Source organism: Dendrobates tinctorius, unplaced genomic scaffold (genome assembly GCF_039654945.1).
Source record: "Dendrobates tinctorius isolate UK_male_01 unplaced genomic scaffold, ASM3965494v1 ptg000223l, whole genome shotgun sequence".
NCBI classification, from domain to species: Eukaryota; Metazoa; Chordata; class Amphibia; order Anura; family Dendrobatidae; genus Dendrobates; species Dendrobates tinctorius.
The window spans coordinates 17,862,165-17,876,042 of NW_027361890.1; the positions used below are offsets into that span (position 1 = coordinate 17,862,165).

General features: G+C 46.1%; 1 protein-coding gene across 7 annotated transcripts in view; it reads right to left on the bottom strand.

The window, feature by feature from the left end:
- Positions 1-13,878, bottom strand: part of CHD6 (chromodomain helicase DNA binding protein 6) — a 275,948-nt gene that overhangs the window by 103,601 nt on the left and 158,469 nt on the right. For all 7 annotated transcript variants that reach the window (XM_073555368.1, XM_073555372.1, XM_073555370.1 and 4 more), the window contains one exon: positions 1,629-1,805. In XM_073555368.1, coding sequence (XP_073411469.1) covers positions 1,629-1,805 — 177 coding nt within the window. The remainder of the gene's footprint in view (positions 1-1,628; positions 1,806-13,878) is intronic.

The following is a 13,878-nucleotide window of genomic DNA, read 5'->3' on the forward strand; positions in this document are numbered from 1 at the left end:
GATTTTTTGACAAATCCTCGGGAAAAACCGTGAGAAAAAAAACGCTGTGTGTGAACACAGCCTAAATGTTCAGTGATTTCAATGAAAGCATAGTTTAAAGTTCTCGGCTCACACCACTCCTGTGATTGACAGGTCTCTCACGTGTGTACATAGGAAAGGATCTTTATTGCTGCAGTGTATTAGAGGAAACCCATTAATGGCAACAATGATGCTCCAATTCGTGCTTTCGGTGGATTGGGCAGCATAAATTTACTGACAGGTTCCTTTTAAGAAAATAATAATTATAGATTACTACATTTCCCGAGAAAGGCAAAATAATATTAGCCCATTCCCACCACAGTCTTTTCATTTTTGTAATATACAAATTCTGAACAAATTTTTTCTGTATTCTCCGTCGCACCTGAACCTGAGCCTGTGATTGCAGTATTGCAGCATATATTGACAATCATGGCTTCATATAATGTTCAATTATAGGCTGGGTTTCACAGAGGGACCAAGATAGTAGAAACAGCCTAGTTGCCAAGGCATTCATTGGCATGCCATGATCAGGTCACAGAATGGCACAAAGACGTCACTGCAAGCACAAACTGGCAACCGAACCATTTAAAATACTTCTGCCAGTGATTGTCAGCAGCAATTAACCCCTTGCTCAATTGCTCAATTTTCTGAGACCCGTAACGACTCCATTTTTCATGATCTGGGGTCGGGTGAGGGCTTATTTTTTGCGGGCCGAGGTAACGTTTTTAATGACACCAATTTTTTGCAAATACATTCTTTTGATCGCCAGTTATTGCATTTTAGGCTAGTTTCACACTAGCGTTTATTCAACGCAGCGCACGGCGCCGCTAAGCCCCGCCCCCTTCCGGCTCCCTGCCCACCCCATCCGGTCATCGCCGCCTACTATCGCACATGGACGCTTGCGATCTGCGCACCCTATCTTTAGCATAGGGTGCGCAGATCGTCCGCTGGCAGGATTTTGGCGTGCGCTGCACACTTTTGAAGGTGCGCCCGTGCGCGCCGAACGCAGCATGTTGCATTTCGGCGCGCACGGCGCACCTTCAAAAGTGCGCAGCGCACGCCAAAATCCTACTAGCACACGGCCAGCGCACGATCTGCGCACCCTATGCTAAAGATAGGGTGCGCAGATCGCAAACGTCCATGTGCGATAGTAGGCGGCGATGACCGGATGGGGCGGGCAGGGAGCAGGCAGGGGGAGGGGCTTAGCGGCGCCATGCACTGCATCAAATAAACTCTAGTGTGAAACTAGCCTTAATGCAATGTCACGGCGACCAAAAAAACGTAATTCTGGCGTTTTTAATTTTTTTCTTGCTACGCCATTTAGCGATCGGGTAAATGTTTTTTTTTATTGATAGATCCGCCGATCATGAACGCGGCGATACCTAATATGTGTATGTGTGATTTTTTTTTAATGGTTTTATTTTGCTAAAATACTATTCAGTCATCGGTAAGGAAGGGGTTAATAAGCTAAATCACATCAAATCAGAGCAACTAGCATCTAATCGGTGTGGAGTGAGCCCACTATATACAGCCATAAGCAGGAACAGGTTAAATATAAGACATATATTCCAGAAGGTTTTCAGGAACTATAGAGATCCTATGTTACTCACTAATCCCATGAGCTTGAGACCTTCAAGAAGCTTGCAGTTTTTGTTTTTAAGCCGATGAGCTTCATCAATAATGACACCGCTCCACCTGATCTTCTTCAGTTCTGGACAGTCTGCTAGAATCATCTCAAACGTTGTGATAACCACGTGGAATTTGAAGATCCCTGGGACAGGCACTCCCTTTATGTGACAAATCATTAAATGGTTATTATATAGGGTATGATAGTGCAGATGGCACACAATAAATTGTGCAAATATTAGCTGAATTATACAATATAATGATAGCACAATTCAAAGAAGCTTTCTGGTCTCAGAAGAACTGTCTACAGTCAATTGATGTGATTGCAGATTATCGAATTGTGTACACTGTCACGATTCCCCATTATTCCCTATTGATGGTTATGTGACCACATGAATGACTACAGATGGACCCAGGCAACTATAGGCCGGTGAGTCTGACTTCTATATACCGGGAAAGATCTTTGAACAAATTATTAAACAACATGTATGTACGCACCGGGATAAGAATGAAGTGATTAACCAGAGTCAGCATGGGTTTGTACCTAATAAGTCATGTCAGACTAACTTAATTTCCTTCTATGACAGAATCACTGATTGGGTGGATCAGGGAAATGCTGTAGATATAGTATATCTTGACTTCAGCAAAGCATTTGACAACGTATCTCACACAATCCTTATTGAAAAATGACTAAGTATGGAATGGACAAGGAAACTGTTAGGTGGATTCATACAGTGCCTTGCAAAAGTTTTCGACCCCCTGGAACTTTTCAACGTTTTCCCACATATCATGCTTCAAACAAAAAGATACCAATTGTAAATTTTTGGTGAAGAATCAACAACAAGTGGAACACAATTGTGAAGTTGAACGAAATTTATTGGTTATTTTAAATTTTTGTGGAAATTCAAAAACTGAAAAGTGGGGGGTGCAATATTATTCAGCACCTTTACTTTCAGTGCAGCAAACTCACTCCAGATGTTCATTGTTGATCTCTGAATGATCCAATGTTGTCCTAAATGACTAATGATGATAAATATAATCCACCTGTGTGTAATCAAGTCTCCGTATAAATGCACCTGCTCTGTGATAGTCTCAGGGTTCAGTTTGAAGCACAGAGAGCATCATGAAGACCAAGGAACACAACAGGCAGGTCTGTGATACTGATGTGAAGTTTAAAGCTGGATTTGGATACAAAATGATTTCCAAAACTTTAAACATCCCAAGGAGCACTGTGCAAGCGATCATATTGAAATGGAAGGAGTATCATACCACTGCAAATCTACCAAGACCCGTCCATTCCGCTAAACTTTCATCTCTAACAAGGAGAAGACTGATCAGAGATACAGCCAAGAGGCCTATGATCATTCTGGATGAACTGCAGAGATCTACAGCTGAGGCGGGACAGTCTGTCCATAGGACAACAATCAGTCGTACACTGCACAAATCTGGCCTTTATGAAAGAGTGGCAAGAAGAAAGCCATTTCTCAAATATATCCATAAAAAGTGTGGTTTAAAGTTTGCAACAAGCCACCTAGGAGACATACCAAACATGTGGAAGACGGTGCTCTGGTCAGATGAAACTAAATTTGAACTTTTTGGCAACAATGCCAAACGATGTGTTTGGCGTAAAGGCAACACAGCTCATCACCCTGAACACACCATCCCCACTGTCAAACATGGTGGTGGCAGCATCATGGTTAGGACATGCTTTTCTTCAGCAGAGACCGGGAAGATGGTTAACCCCTGACATCAGACGTACTATCCCGTCCATGGGACCCTGGCCCCTATGCCCATGGACGGGTGTTATGAGTCACTGAGGAGGAAAAACAAAAACAAACTAAGCCTCAGAAAACCAGAGAGGTTGGTAACTAAGCAGATTGCAGACCCCTGATCCTATCCACACAACTAGCAGTAGCCATGGAGCGTACCTACGATGATCCTAGACGCCTCGTCACAGCCAGAGAACTAAATAAGCCTAAAGCAAGAAAAGGGGAAATCTAATCTGCCCCAGAGCAGACCCCAAAGCAATAGACAGCCCCCAAACATGTATTGTTGGTGAGACAAGATGAAAACACAAACACAGATAGAAAAATAGGCTGCGCAAACGATGGGGCCCACACTAACTAGAAAGGACAGGAAAGGAAAGATGCTGTCTGCAATCACGCACAAAACCCTGCCAAAAAATGTCCAACACTTTCTGATAACAAAAACCCTGAAGTCGCTAGACTTCAATTCCCTATATCAGCACTCTGGTATATTCTGTAGACAGAGCAAAAAGAGACCAATCTGATCAGGGACAAAAAGCAAACTGGCATAAACAGAGACATAAGAATGGAAATTCAGCACAGCGCCAGCAGGGGCTGGCTGACCACAAAAACTGAGTAAACCAGACCAAATCTCGTGTGAAAAAATAGCAGAGCACACTTAGCTTGAGAAGGCAGGAACAGAACTGGAAACCAGAACCTCAGGGCTGGAAAAATCACCAGCACAAAACTAGGGAGTCGGCTGTCTTAAATCCAGTCAGAGACTCCTGATGTCCACTCACATTCCTCCTCCTCAGGTGGCAGGTCTCTGCCATTTAGATCAGCTTCATCACCTACTGACACCACTAGAGGGAGTCCAGATGGAGAACTCACGACTCCTCTGTCAAAACTGCCAGCTCCACCACCCTCACCAGAAGCCAGAGGTAAACCAGAAAATGAGTTCACAACAGACGGGATAGTACGTCTAGCGAGATCAGCGGCGCTCACGTAGTGAGCGCCGCTGATCGCGGCCGGGTGTCAGCTGACATCCGGCACAATGTGTCAAGGGCGTTCACGGACCGCCCCCGACAGGTTAACCCCTTGCACACCGCGATCAAACCCGATCGCGGTGTACTGAAGTTTAAAGGGAAGCATTGGCAGGGAGGGGGCTCCCTCCGTGCTTCCCTGAGCCCCCACAGCAGCGCAATGTGCAGCGCTGCTGCGGGGGGCTCCATCCCTGCAGGTCCCCGAATCCAAGATGGCGACGGGGACCTTCGGGGGCCTGCAGGGAGCTGGCTTCCTCAGTGCCTGCAAAGCGCAGGCACGAGGAAGCCAAGTGCAGTGCCTGTGACAGATCGCTGATATGTCACAGTGATCTGTGATGTGACAGATCAGTGATCTGTCACATGACAGTTATGTACCCCCTGGGACAATGTAATAAAGTTAAAAAAAAGTTTAAAAAAAAAAAAAGTAAAAATAATTTTTTAAAAAAATCGCTAATTAAATTTAAAAAAAAAATTCCCTAAAATATTCATTTTTTAGAAATAAAAAAAACAAAATAAAAGTACACATATTTGGTATTGCCGCGTCCGTAACGACACGCCCTATAAACTGTCCCATTAGTTAACCCCTTTAGCGAACCCCTTAAAAAATAATAAAAAAAAAAGCAAAAAATAATGATTTATTATCATACCGCCGAACAAAAAGTGCAATAACGCGCTATCAAAATGACGCATATAAATATCCATGGTACCGCTGAAAAGGTCATCTCGTCCCGCAAAAAAAGAGCTGCGATACAGCATCATCAGCAAAAAAATAAAAAAGTTATAGCTTGCAGAATAAAGCGCTGCAAAAATAATTATTTTTTATATAAAATTGTTTTCATTGCATAAAAGCGCCAAAATATAAAAAAACGACCTGAATGAGGTATCGCTGTAACCGTACCAACCCGAAGAATAAAACCGGCCTATCAATTTCACCGCGCGCAGAATGGTGTAAACGCACCCCCCAAAAGAAATTTGCCAAACATAAAAACCGCCATAAATAGTAAATCAAACCACCCGTTATCACCCCCTTAGTTAGGGAAAAATAATAAAATTAAAAGAAAATTTATTTATTTCCATTTTCCCATTAGGGCTAGGGTTAGGGCTAGGGCTAGAGTTAGGGCTGAGATTAGGGTTAGGGGTGTGTTGGGGTTAGGGTTGGAGTTATAATTGGGGGGGTTTCCACTGTTTCCACTGCACATCAGGTGCTCTCCAAATGCAACATGGCGTCGGATCTGAATTCCAGCCAATTCTGCGTTGAAAAAGTCAAATGGTGCTCCTCCCCTTCCAAGCTCTGCCATGCACCCAAACAGTGTTTTACCCCCACATACAGGGTATCAGCCTACTCAGGACAAATTGCAAAACAAATTTTGGGGTCTAATTTCTCCTGTTACCCGTAGGACAATAAAAATTGGGGGCAAAAATATTATTTTTGAGGAAAAAAATGATTTTTTTATTTTCACGCCCGGGCGTTATAAACTTCTGTGAAGCACTTGGGGGTTCAAAGTGCTCACCACACATCTAGATAAGTTCCTTAGGGGGGTCTAGTTTCTAAAATGGTGTCATTTGTGGGGGGCTTCCACTGTTTAGGTACATTAGGGGCTCTCCAAAGGCAACATGACACCCGCAGAGCATGCCATCAAAGTCTGCATTCCAAAACGTCACTACTTCCCTTCCGAGCCCTGACGTGTGCCCATACAGTAGTTTTCTCCCACATATGGGGTATCAGTGTACTCAGGACAAATTGGACAACAACTTTTGGGGTCCAATTTCTCCTGGTACCCTTGGGAACATAAAAAAAATTGGTGACTAAAAGATCATGTTTGTTGAAAAAATACGATTTTTTTATTTTCACGCCCGGGCGTTATAAACTTCTGTGAAGCACTGGGGGGTTCAAAGTGCTCATCACACATCTAGATAAGTTCTTTGGGGGGTCTAGTTTCCAAAATGGTGTCATTTGTGGGGAGTTTTCACTGTTTTGGTACATCAGGGGCATTCCAAACGAGACATGGTGTCCGATCTAAATTCCAGCCAAAAACGTCAAATGGCGCTGCTTCCCTTCCGAGCTCTGCCATGCGCCCAAATAGTGGTTTACCCCCACATGTAGGGTATCAGCGTACTCAGGACAAATTGCACAATAACTTTTAGGGTCCTGTTACCCTTGGAAAAATAAGAATTGAGGGTGAAAAGATCATTTTTGTGGAAAAAATATGATTTTTTAATTGTACGGCTGTACGTTATAGACTTCTGTGAAGCCCTTGGGGGTTCAAAGTGCTCACCACACATCTAGATAAGTTCCTTGGGGTGTCTAGTTTCCAAAATGGTGTCATTTGTGGGGGTTTCCACTGTTTTGGTACATCAGGGGTTTTCCAATCGCGACATGGTGTCCGATCTCAATTCCAGCCAAAAAAGTCAAATGGCGCTGCTTCCCTTCTGAGCTCTGCCATGAGCCCAAATAGTCGTTTACACCCACAAATCAGGTATCAGCGCACTCAGGACAAATTGCACAATAATTTTTGCAGTCCAATTCCTCCTTTTACCCTTGGTAAAATAAAAAAAATTGAACCTGCAGTATTTTTTTTGTGAATAAGTTAAATGTTCATTTTTTTTTTTAAATATTCAAAAAATTCCTGTGACGCACCTGAAGGGTTAATAAACTTCTTGAATGTGGTTTTGAGCACCTTAAGGGGTGCAGTTTTTAGAATGGTGTCACTTTTGGGTATTTTCTATCATAAAGTGGCTTAAAATGTGATGTGGTCCGTAAAAATAAAATGGTGTTGCAAAAATGAGAAATCGTTGGTCAAATTTTAACCCTTGTCACTTCCTAACAAAAAAAAATTTTGGTTCCAAAATTGTGCTGATGTAAAGCAAACATGTGGGAAATGTTACTTAAGTTTTTTGTGTGCCATATCTCTGTGATTTAAGGGCATAAAAATTCAAAGTTGGAAAATTGCGAAATTTTCAACATTTTTGCCAAATTTCCGTTTTTTTCACAAATAAACGCAAGTTATTTGAATGAAACTTTACCACTAACATGAAGTACAATATGTCACGAGAAAACAATGCCAGAATCACCGGAATCCATAGAAACGTTTCAGAGTTATTACCTCATAAAGGGACAGTGGTCAGAATTGTAAAAATTGGCCCGGTCATGAACGTGCAAACCACCCTTGGGGGTGAAGGGGTTAAAATTGATGGGAAGATGGACGGAGCCAAATACAGGACCATTCTTGAAGAAAACCTGTTGGAGTCTGCAAAAGACCTGAGACTGGGACGGAGATTTGTCTTCCAGCAAGACAATGATCCCAAATATAAATCAAAATCTACAATGAAATGGTTCACAAATAAATGGATCAAAGTCCAGACCTGAAGCCAATCGAGAATCTGTGGAAAGAGCTGAAAACTGGTGTTCACAAACGATCTCTATCAAACCTCACTGAGCTCGAGCTGTTTGCCAAGGAAGAATGGGCAAGAATTTCAGTCTCTCGATGTACAAAACTGATAGAGACATACCCCAAGCGACTTGCAGCTGTAATCGCAGAAAAAGGTGGTGCAACAAAGTATTAAGTTAAAGGGGCCGAATAATATTGCACAACCCACTTTTCAGTTTTTGAATCGCCAAAAAAAAATTTAAAATAAGCAATACATTTCGTTCAACTTCACAATTGTGTTCCACTTGTTGTTGATTCTTCACCAAAAAAAGAGATTTTTGTGTACTCACCGTAAAATCTCTTTCTCGTAGCCTCTAATTGGGGGACACAGAACCATGGGTGTTATGCTGCTGTCCACTAGGAGGCGACACTATGCATAATCTGAAAAAGATTAACTTTGGCTCCTCCTCTGCAGTATACAACCCTGGACGGCGCCAGCCTTCTCCAGTTTTGTGCCTAAGCATTAGGAGGAACATAACAGAAATAACATAACCATGCCTGTAAGAAGGCCACTATGCACGAGCTCAAAGAACAATATGAGAACTCAACCCTAACAACGGCCCGTAAGGGCAACAGGGTGGGAGCTGTGTCCCCCAATTAGAGGCTAAGAGAAAGAGATTTTACGGTGAGTACACAAAAATCTCCTTTACTCTGTCGCCTCATTGGGGGACACAGAACCATGGGACGTCCCAAAGCAGTCCCTGGGTGGAAAGCAATGGACGAATATTGTGCTGACAGGTCCCTAAACTTGGGGCACTGCAGCCTGCAGAACCCGTCTACCCAGGCTCGCGTCCGCTGAGGACTGGGTATGAACTTTGCAGTGTTTTGTAAATGTGTGTAGGCTAGTCCAGGTGACCACCTTACACACTTCTTGTGCCGAAGCCTGGTGCCAAATGGCCCAGGTGGCCCCTACCGCCCGCGTAGAATGTGCCGTGATACCGGCCAGAAGAGGAGAGTTGTTAAGGCGGTAAGCCTCTTGTATGGTGGACCTGATCCACCTGGCAAGGGTAGCTTTGGAAGCTGGCAGACCCTTGCGAACGCCTACCGGAAGAAGGAAAAAAGGGAATCAGACTTCCGTAAGGGTGCAGTCCTAGACACGTATATACGCAATGCCCTGATGAGGTCAAGCGTATGCAGAGCCTTCTCCACTCTATGAACCGAAAGGGGGCAAAGGGATGGCAGTGAAATTTCCTCATTGAGGTGGAAGTTGGACACAACCTTCAGAAGGAAGGATGGAACCATAAGGAGAACCACCTTGTCCTGGTGAAAGGCCAGGAAAGGCCGTCTGCAGGAGAGTGCCGACCGTTCAGACACCCTGTGTAGCGAGGTGATTGCCACCAGAAAGACCACCTTCTGTGATAGAAGGCCAAGTGGGACTTCTTTAAGGGGTTCGAAAGGTGGTGCCTGCAATGCTGTCAGGACCAGATTGAGGTCCCACGTCTCCAGTGGACGCCTGTAGGGGGGAACCAATCGGGAGGCCCCCTGGAGAAAAGTCCTCACTTGCGGCTTGTTAGCAATGCGTCTCTGGAAAAGCACTGAGAGCGCTGACACCTGGCTCTTAAGTGAGCCCAGGGATAGCCTGGCGTCCAGGCCCGATTGAAGAAAACCAGGAACTTTTGGGAGAGAATAAGGGAGTGGGATCTGGCCGCAGGATTTGCACCAGGTAAAGAAAGCTCTCCAGGTACGGTAACAGATCTTGGTGGAGGCTGGCTTCCGTGCCCTCATCATGGTTCTAATGACATCCGGTGAGAGCTCTGCCTGGGTTAGAACCCAGGTCTCAAGGACCACGCCGTCAAATTTAGGGCCCCTAAGTTCTGGTGGAAGAACGAGCCTTGTGACAGAAGATCGGGACGGTCGGGGAGACGCCAGGGGGCGTCTGCTGTAAGTTGTACGACGTCTGCGTACCATGTACGTCTGGGCCAGTCTGGCGCGATCAGGATGGTTGGAACTCCCTCTTGTTTGAGATCTTCATCACGACTCTGGATATCAGGGGAAGAGGTGGAAAAATGTACAGAAGCTGGAACTGGGTCCAGTCCTGAACCAGAGCATCTGCTCCGAGCGACAGCGGATCGCATGTCCTGGCCATGAAATTGGGGACCTTTGCATTGAGATGGGATGCCATTAGGTCCACGTCCGGGGTCCCCCAGAGATGGCAGATCTGGCAAAAAATTTCGGGATGGGGAGACCACTCCCCCGAGTCCATTCCTTGTCTGCTGAGGAAGTCGGCTTCCCAGTTGTCCACACCCGGGATGTGGACCGCAGAGAGTACTGACCTCGTGTCTTCCACCCAGTGGAGAATATGTGCCACTTCTCTCATCGCCTGGGTACTGCGGGTCCCGCCTTGGTGATTCATATATGCCACCGCCGTGACATTGTCCAACTGTACTCTGATATGAGAGGCTGCCAGTAATTGACGAAAAGCTCTCAATGCCAGGAAGATGGCCCGAATTTCAAGGATGTTGATGGGCATGTTGGCTTCCACTGGTGACCACTTGCCCTGTGCTTTGTGATGTAGGTGCACCGCACCCCAACCTGTCAGGTTCGCGTCGGTGGTCAGGACCTGAGAGAAAGGATTTTCCCGTTGCAAGTGAGGTTGGCTTGAGCCACCAGTGTAGGGACCTCATGGTTGCCGATGTTAGCCGGAACTCCCTGTCGAGGGAGAAAGGATTCCTGTCCCAGGACTTGAGGATGGCTAGTTGAAGAGGCCTGAGGTGAAACTGGGCAAATAGTACCGCCTCCATTGCTGCTGCCATCCTGCAGAGTACTCATGGCAAACCGGAGAGATCGGGGGGGAACTGCGGAGGAGTATGCGGACTCCTAGACGGAGAGCCAGTGCCTTGTCCCTGGGAAGGAGCAGCAGACCTCTGGAGGTGTCAAATAACATCCCCAGGAAGTTCAGAGACTGACTCGGGGTAGTTGATGACTTTTTTAAGTTGACTAACCAGCCCAGGCAACTCAAGAGTGTTGATAGTGACAGAGACGCTAACCTCGCAATCCTTGAAGGTGGAAGCCTTGATGAGAAGGTCGTCCAGGTATGGAACAACTACTATGCCTCTGGAGTGTAGAACGTCCATGGTGGCTGCCATGATCTTGGTTAAGGTTCTGGGAGCCGTGGCGAGTCCGAACGGGAGAACCACGAACTGGTAGTGGTCCTGGTTGATTGCGAATCTGAGAAATCTCTGATGGGCAGGAGCAATTAGTATATGTAGGTATGCGTCTTGAATGTCTATGGAGGCGAGATATTCTCCCTTCTCCATGGACGCAATGATTGACCGAAGGGACTCCATGTGAAAATGACGAACCCGAACATACTTGTTGAGTTGTTTTAGGTCTAGTATTGGCCGAACGCTGCCTCTCTTCTTGGGGACTACAAACAGAATGGAGAAGAACCTTTGGAAGCGCTCTTCTGCAGGAACCGGTACTATGACTCCTGCCTGAAGGAGGGAGGAAACGGCTTGATGGAAGGCGCGAGCTTTATCTAGCGGTTTTGGGGGGAACAGAGAGGAAGAACCGGTTCGGTGGGCTGGAAGTGAACTCGATCTTGTATCCGGAAGAAACTATTTCCTTGACCCACCTGTCTTCTGTAATAGGCAGCCAGACCTATAATAATAATAATAAATTTTATTTTTATAGCGCCGACATATTCCGCAGCACTTTACATTTCAGAGGGGATTTGTACAGACAATAGACATTACAGCATAACAATAATCACATACAGTAGATTATAACAAATACCAAGAGGAGTGGGGGCCCTGCTCGCAAGCTTACAGTCTATGAGGAAAGAGGTAGACACGAAAGGTGGGTGGTAACAGTTGCCCTGATTGTATGGACCAGCCATAATGTTAAGTGTGTAACAGTACAGACAGAGGGCTAATGGATGCATAAAGCATGTGGGAACATGATGCTGGGAACCTGGTTATGGTAAAACTTTTGGCTCTGCCACACAGGGATAGGTTAGGTTAATGTGTTGAGGCGATAGGCCAGTCTGAATAAATGCGTTTTCAGGACACGCTTAAAATTGTGGGGACCTGCTGAAAGAGTAGCAGTCTTCCGCCTACAGGTGGGGCATCTTCCGGAATTCGTGAGTCATGAAGAGGAGAAAGTCTGAGGTTTCCCTCCTTTGGGCTTTGCCTGGCCTGCTTTTGACTGCCAGGTCCTGTCCGGCCTCTGCCCCGCCCGTGGGTTTGTCTCTGCGCAGAGAGCGGTTACGATTTTGTGCTGGGCGCAAGACGGACCAGCCTGAAGAATTCCGAAAGGATCGGAATCGAGTTTGGTTACGCCTTTTGAACATTCGTTTAGGTTTTAGTTGAGGCAGAGAGGTACTCTTACCCCCGATGGCATTGGATATCATTATGTCCAACTTTTCACCAAAAAGCCGCCCACTGAGGTACGGGAGATGCGTGAGGGACTTCTCTGAGGCCGTGTCCGCTTTCCATTCCCGCAGCCAGAGGATACGCCGGATCGTGATGGCGTTTGATGCTATTCCCGCTACACCTCTTGCGGAATCCAGAGCTGCATGAAGCATGTAATCTGCTACCACCGCTATTTGCACCGCCTGGTCCGACAGCTCAGGATTTGAGGCTTGGAGGCCAACCTGCAATTTTTTGGCCCAAGCTATAATGGCCTTGGCCGCCCACAGACTGAAGCGAACGCGGGAGCCAGAGAGGCCCCTGCCACTTCGAAGATTGAACGAGCCATGCGTTCTACCTGCCGGTCTGCTGCATCCCTGAGGGTTGAGCTATCTGGCAGTGAGAGGAGGGTCGGTGCTGCTAGCCTAGAGACTGGGGGGTCCACTTCGGGTGGATCTGTCCACTCCTTGGTGTCCTTCTGTGGAAAGGGGTACCTTGCTTCCAGATATTTGCGATTGGCGAATTTCTTCTCAGGCTGCGAAAACAGCTTAGCAAGTATCGCCTGAAATTCCGGGTGATTAGAGAAGAACTTAGGTGGTTTTAGAACACTTTCAAAACAAATTTTGTGTTCTGGGGCTTCCGGGGGTGGATCAGAAATGTCCAGCACCTGATGGATGGAAGAAATTACGTCCTCAACTAGCACCGTATTGTTCGGCTTGCCAGGGGCCAGAGATGTCTCCGTTTCGTTGTCTGAGTCGGAGTCACAGATGCCTTCCGATTCCTGCGTGTCGCTAAGGCGTTCCCTGGTGGGCGAACTGGGGCGGAGGTCTTCTGTGGTTGGGGATCGCTGTGGAGATCTGAGTTGTCTGTCTCTGTTAGGGGACGGTCTAGGTGACCTGGAACCACGGTCTCTCTCCCTGGAGGGTGATGACCGTGTGCTATGGGATGACGCGGATGAACGCGACCTGTGGGTCCGCTTACGTCTGTGAGTGTCGGAAATGGCATGTCCTTGACACGAGCTGTCCCTTTGCTGGGTAACGTTCATAGCCGAGGCATGACCCTGCAGAGCCTGGAGTAGTGTAGAGGTTAGATTACAGTTGTGGCCAAAAGTATTGACACCCCTGCAATTTTGTCAGATAATACTCAGTTTCTTCCTGAAAATTACTGCAAACACAAATTCTTTGGTATTATCTTCATTTAATTTGTCTTAAATGAAAAACCACAAAAAGAATTGTCCTAAAGCCAAATTGGATATAATTCCACACCAAACATAAAAAAGAGGGTGGACAAAAGTATTGGCACTGTTCGAAAAATCATGTGATGCTTCTCTAATTTGTGTAATTAACAGCACCTGTAACTTACCTGTGGCACCTAACAGGTGTTGGCAATAACTGAATCACACTTACAGCCAGTTGACATGGATTAAATTTGACTCAACCTCTGTCCTGTGTCCTTGTGTGTACCACATTGAGCATGGAGAAAAGAAAGAAGACCAAAGAACTGTCTGAGGACTTGAGAAACCAAATTGTGAGGAAGCATGAGCAATCTCAAGGCTACAAGTCCATCTCCAAAGACCTGAATGTTCCTGTGTCTACCGTGCGCAGTGTCATCAAGAAGTTTAAAGCCTATGGCACTGTGGCTAACCTCCCTAGATGTGGACGGAAATGAA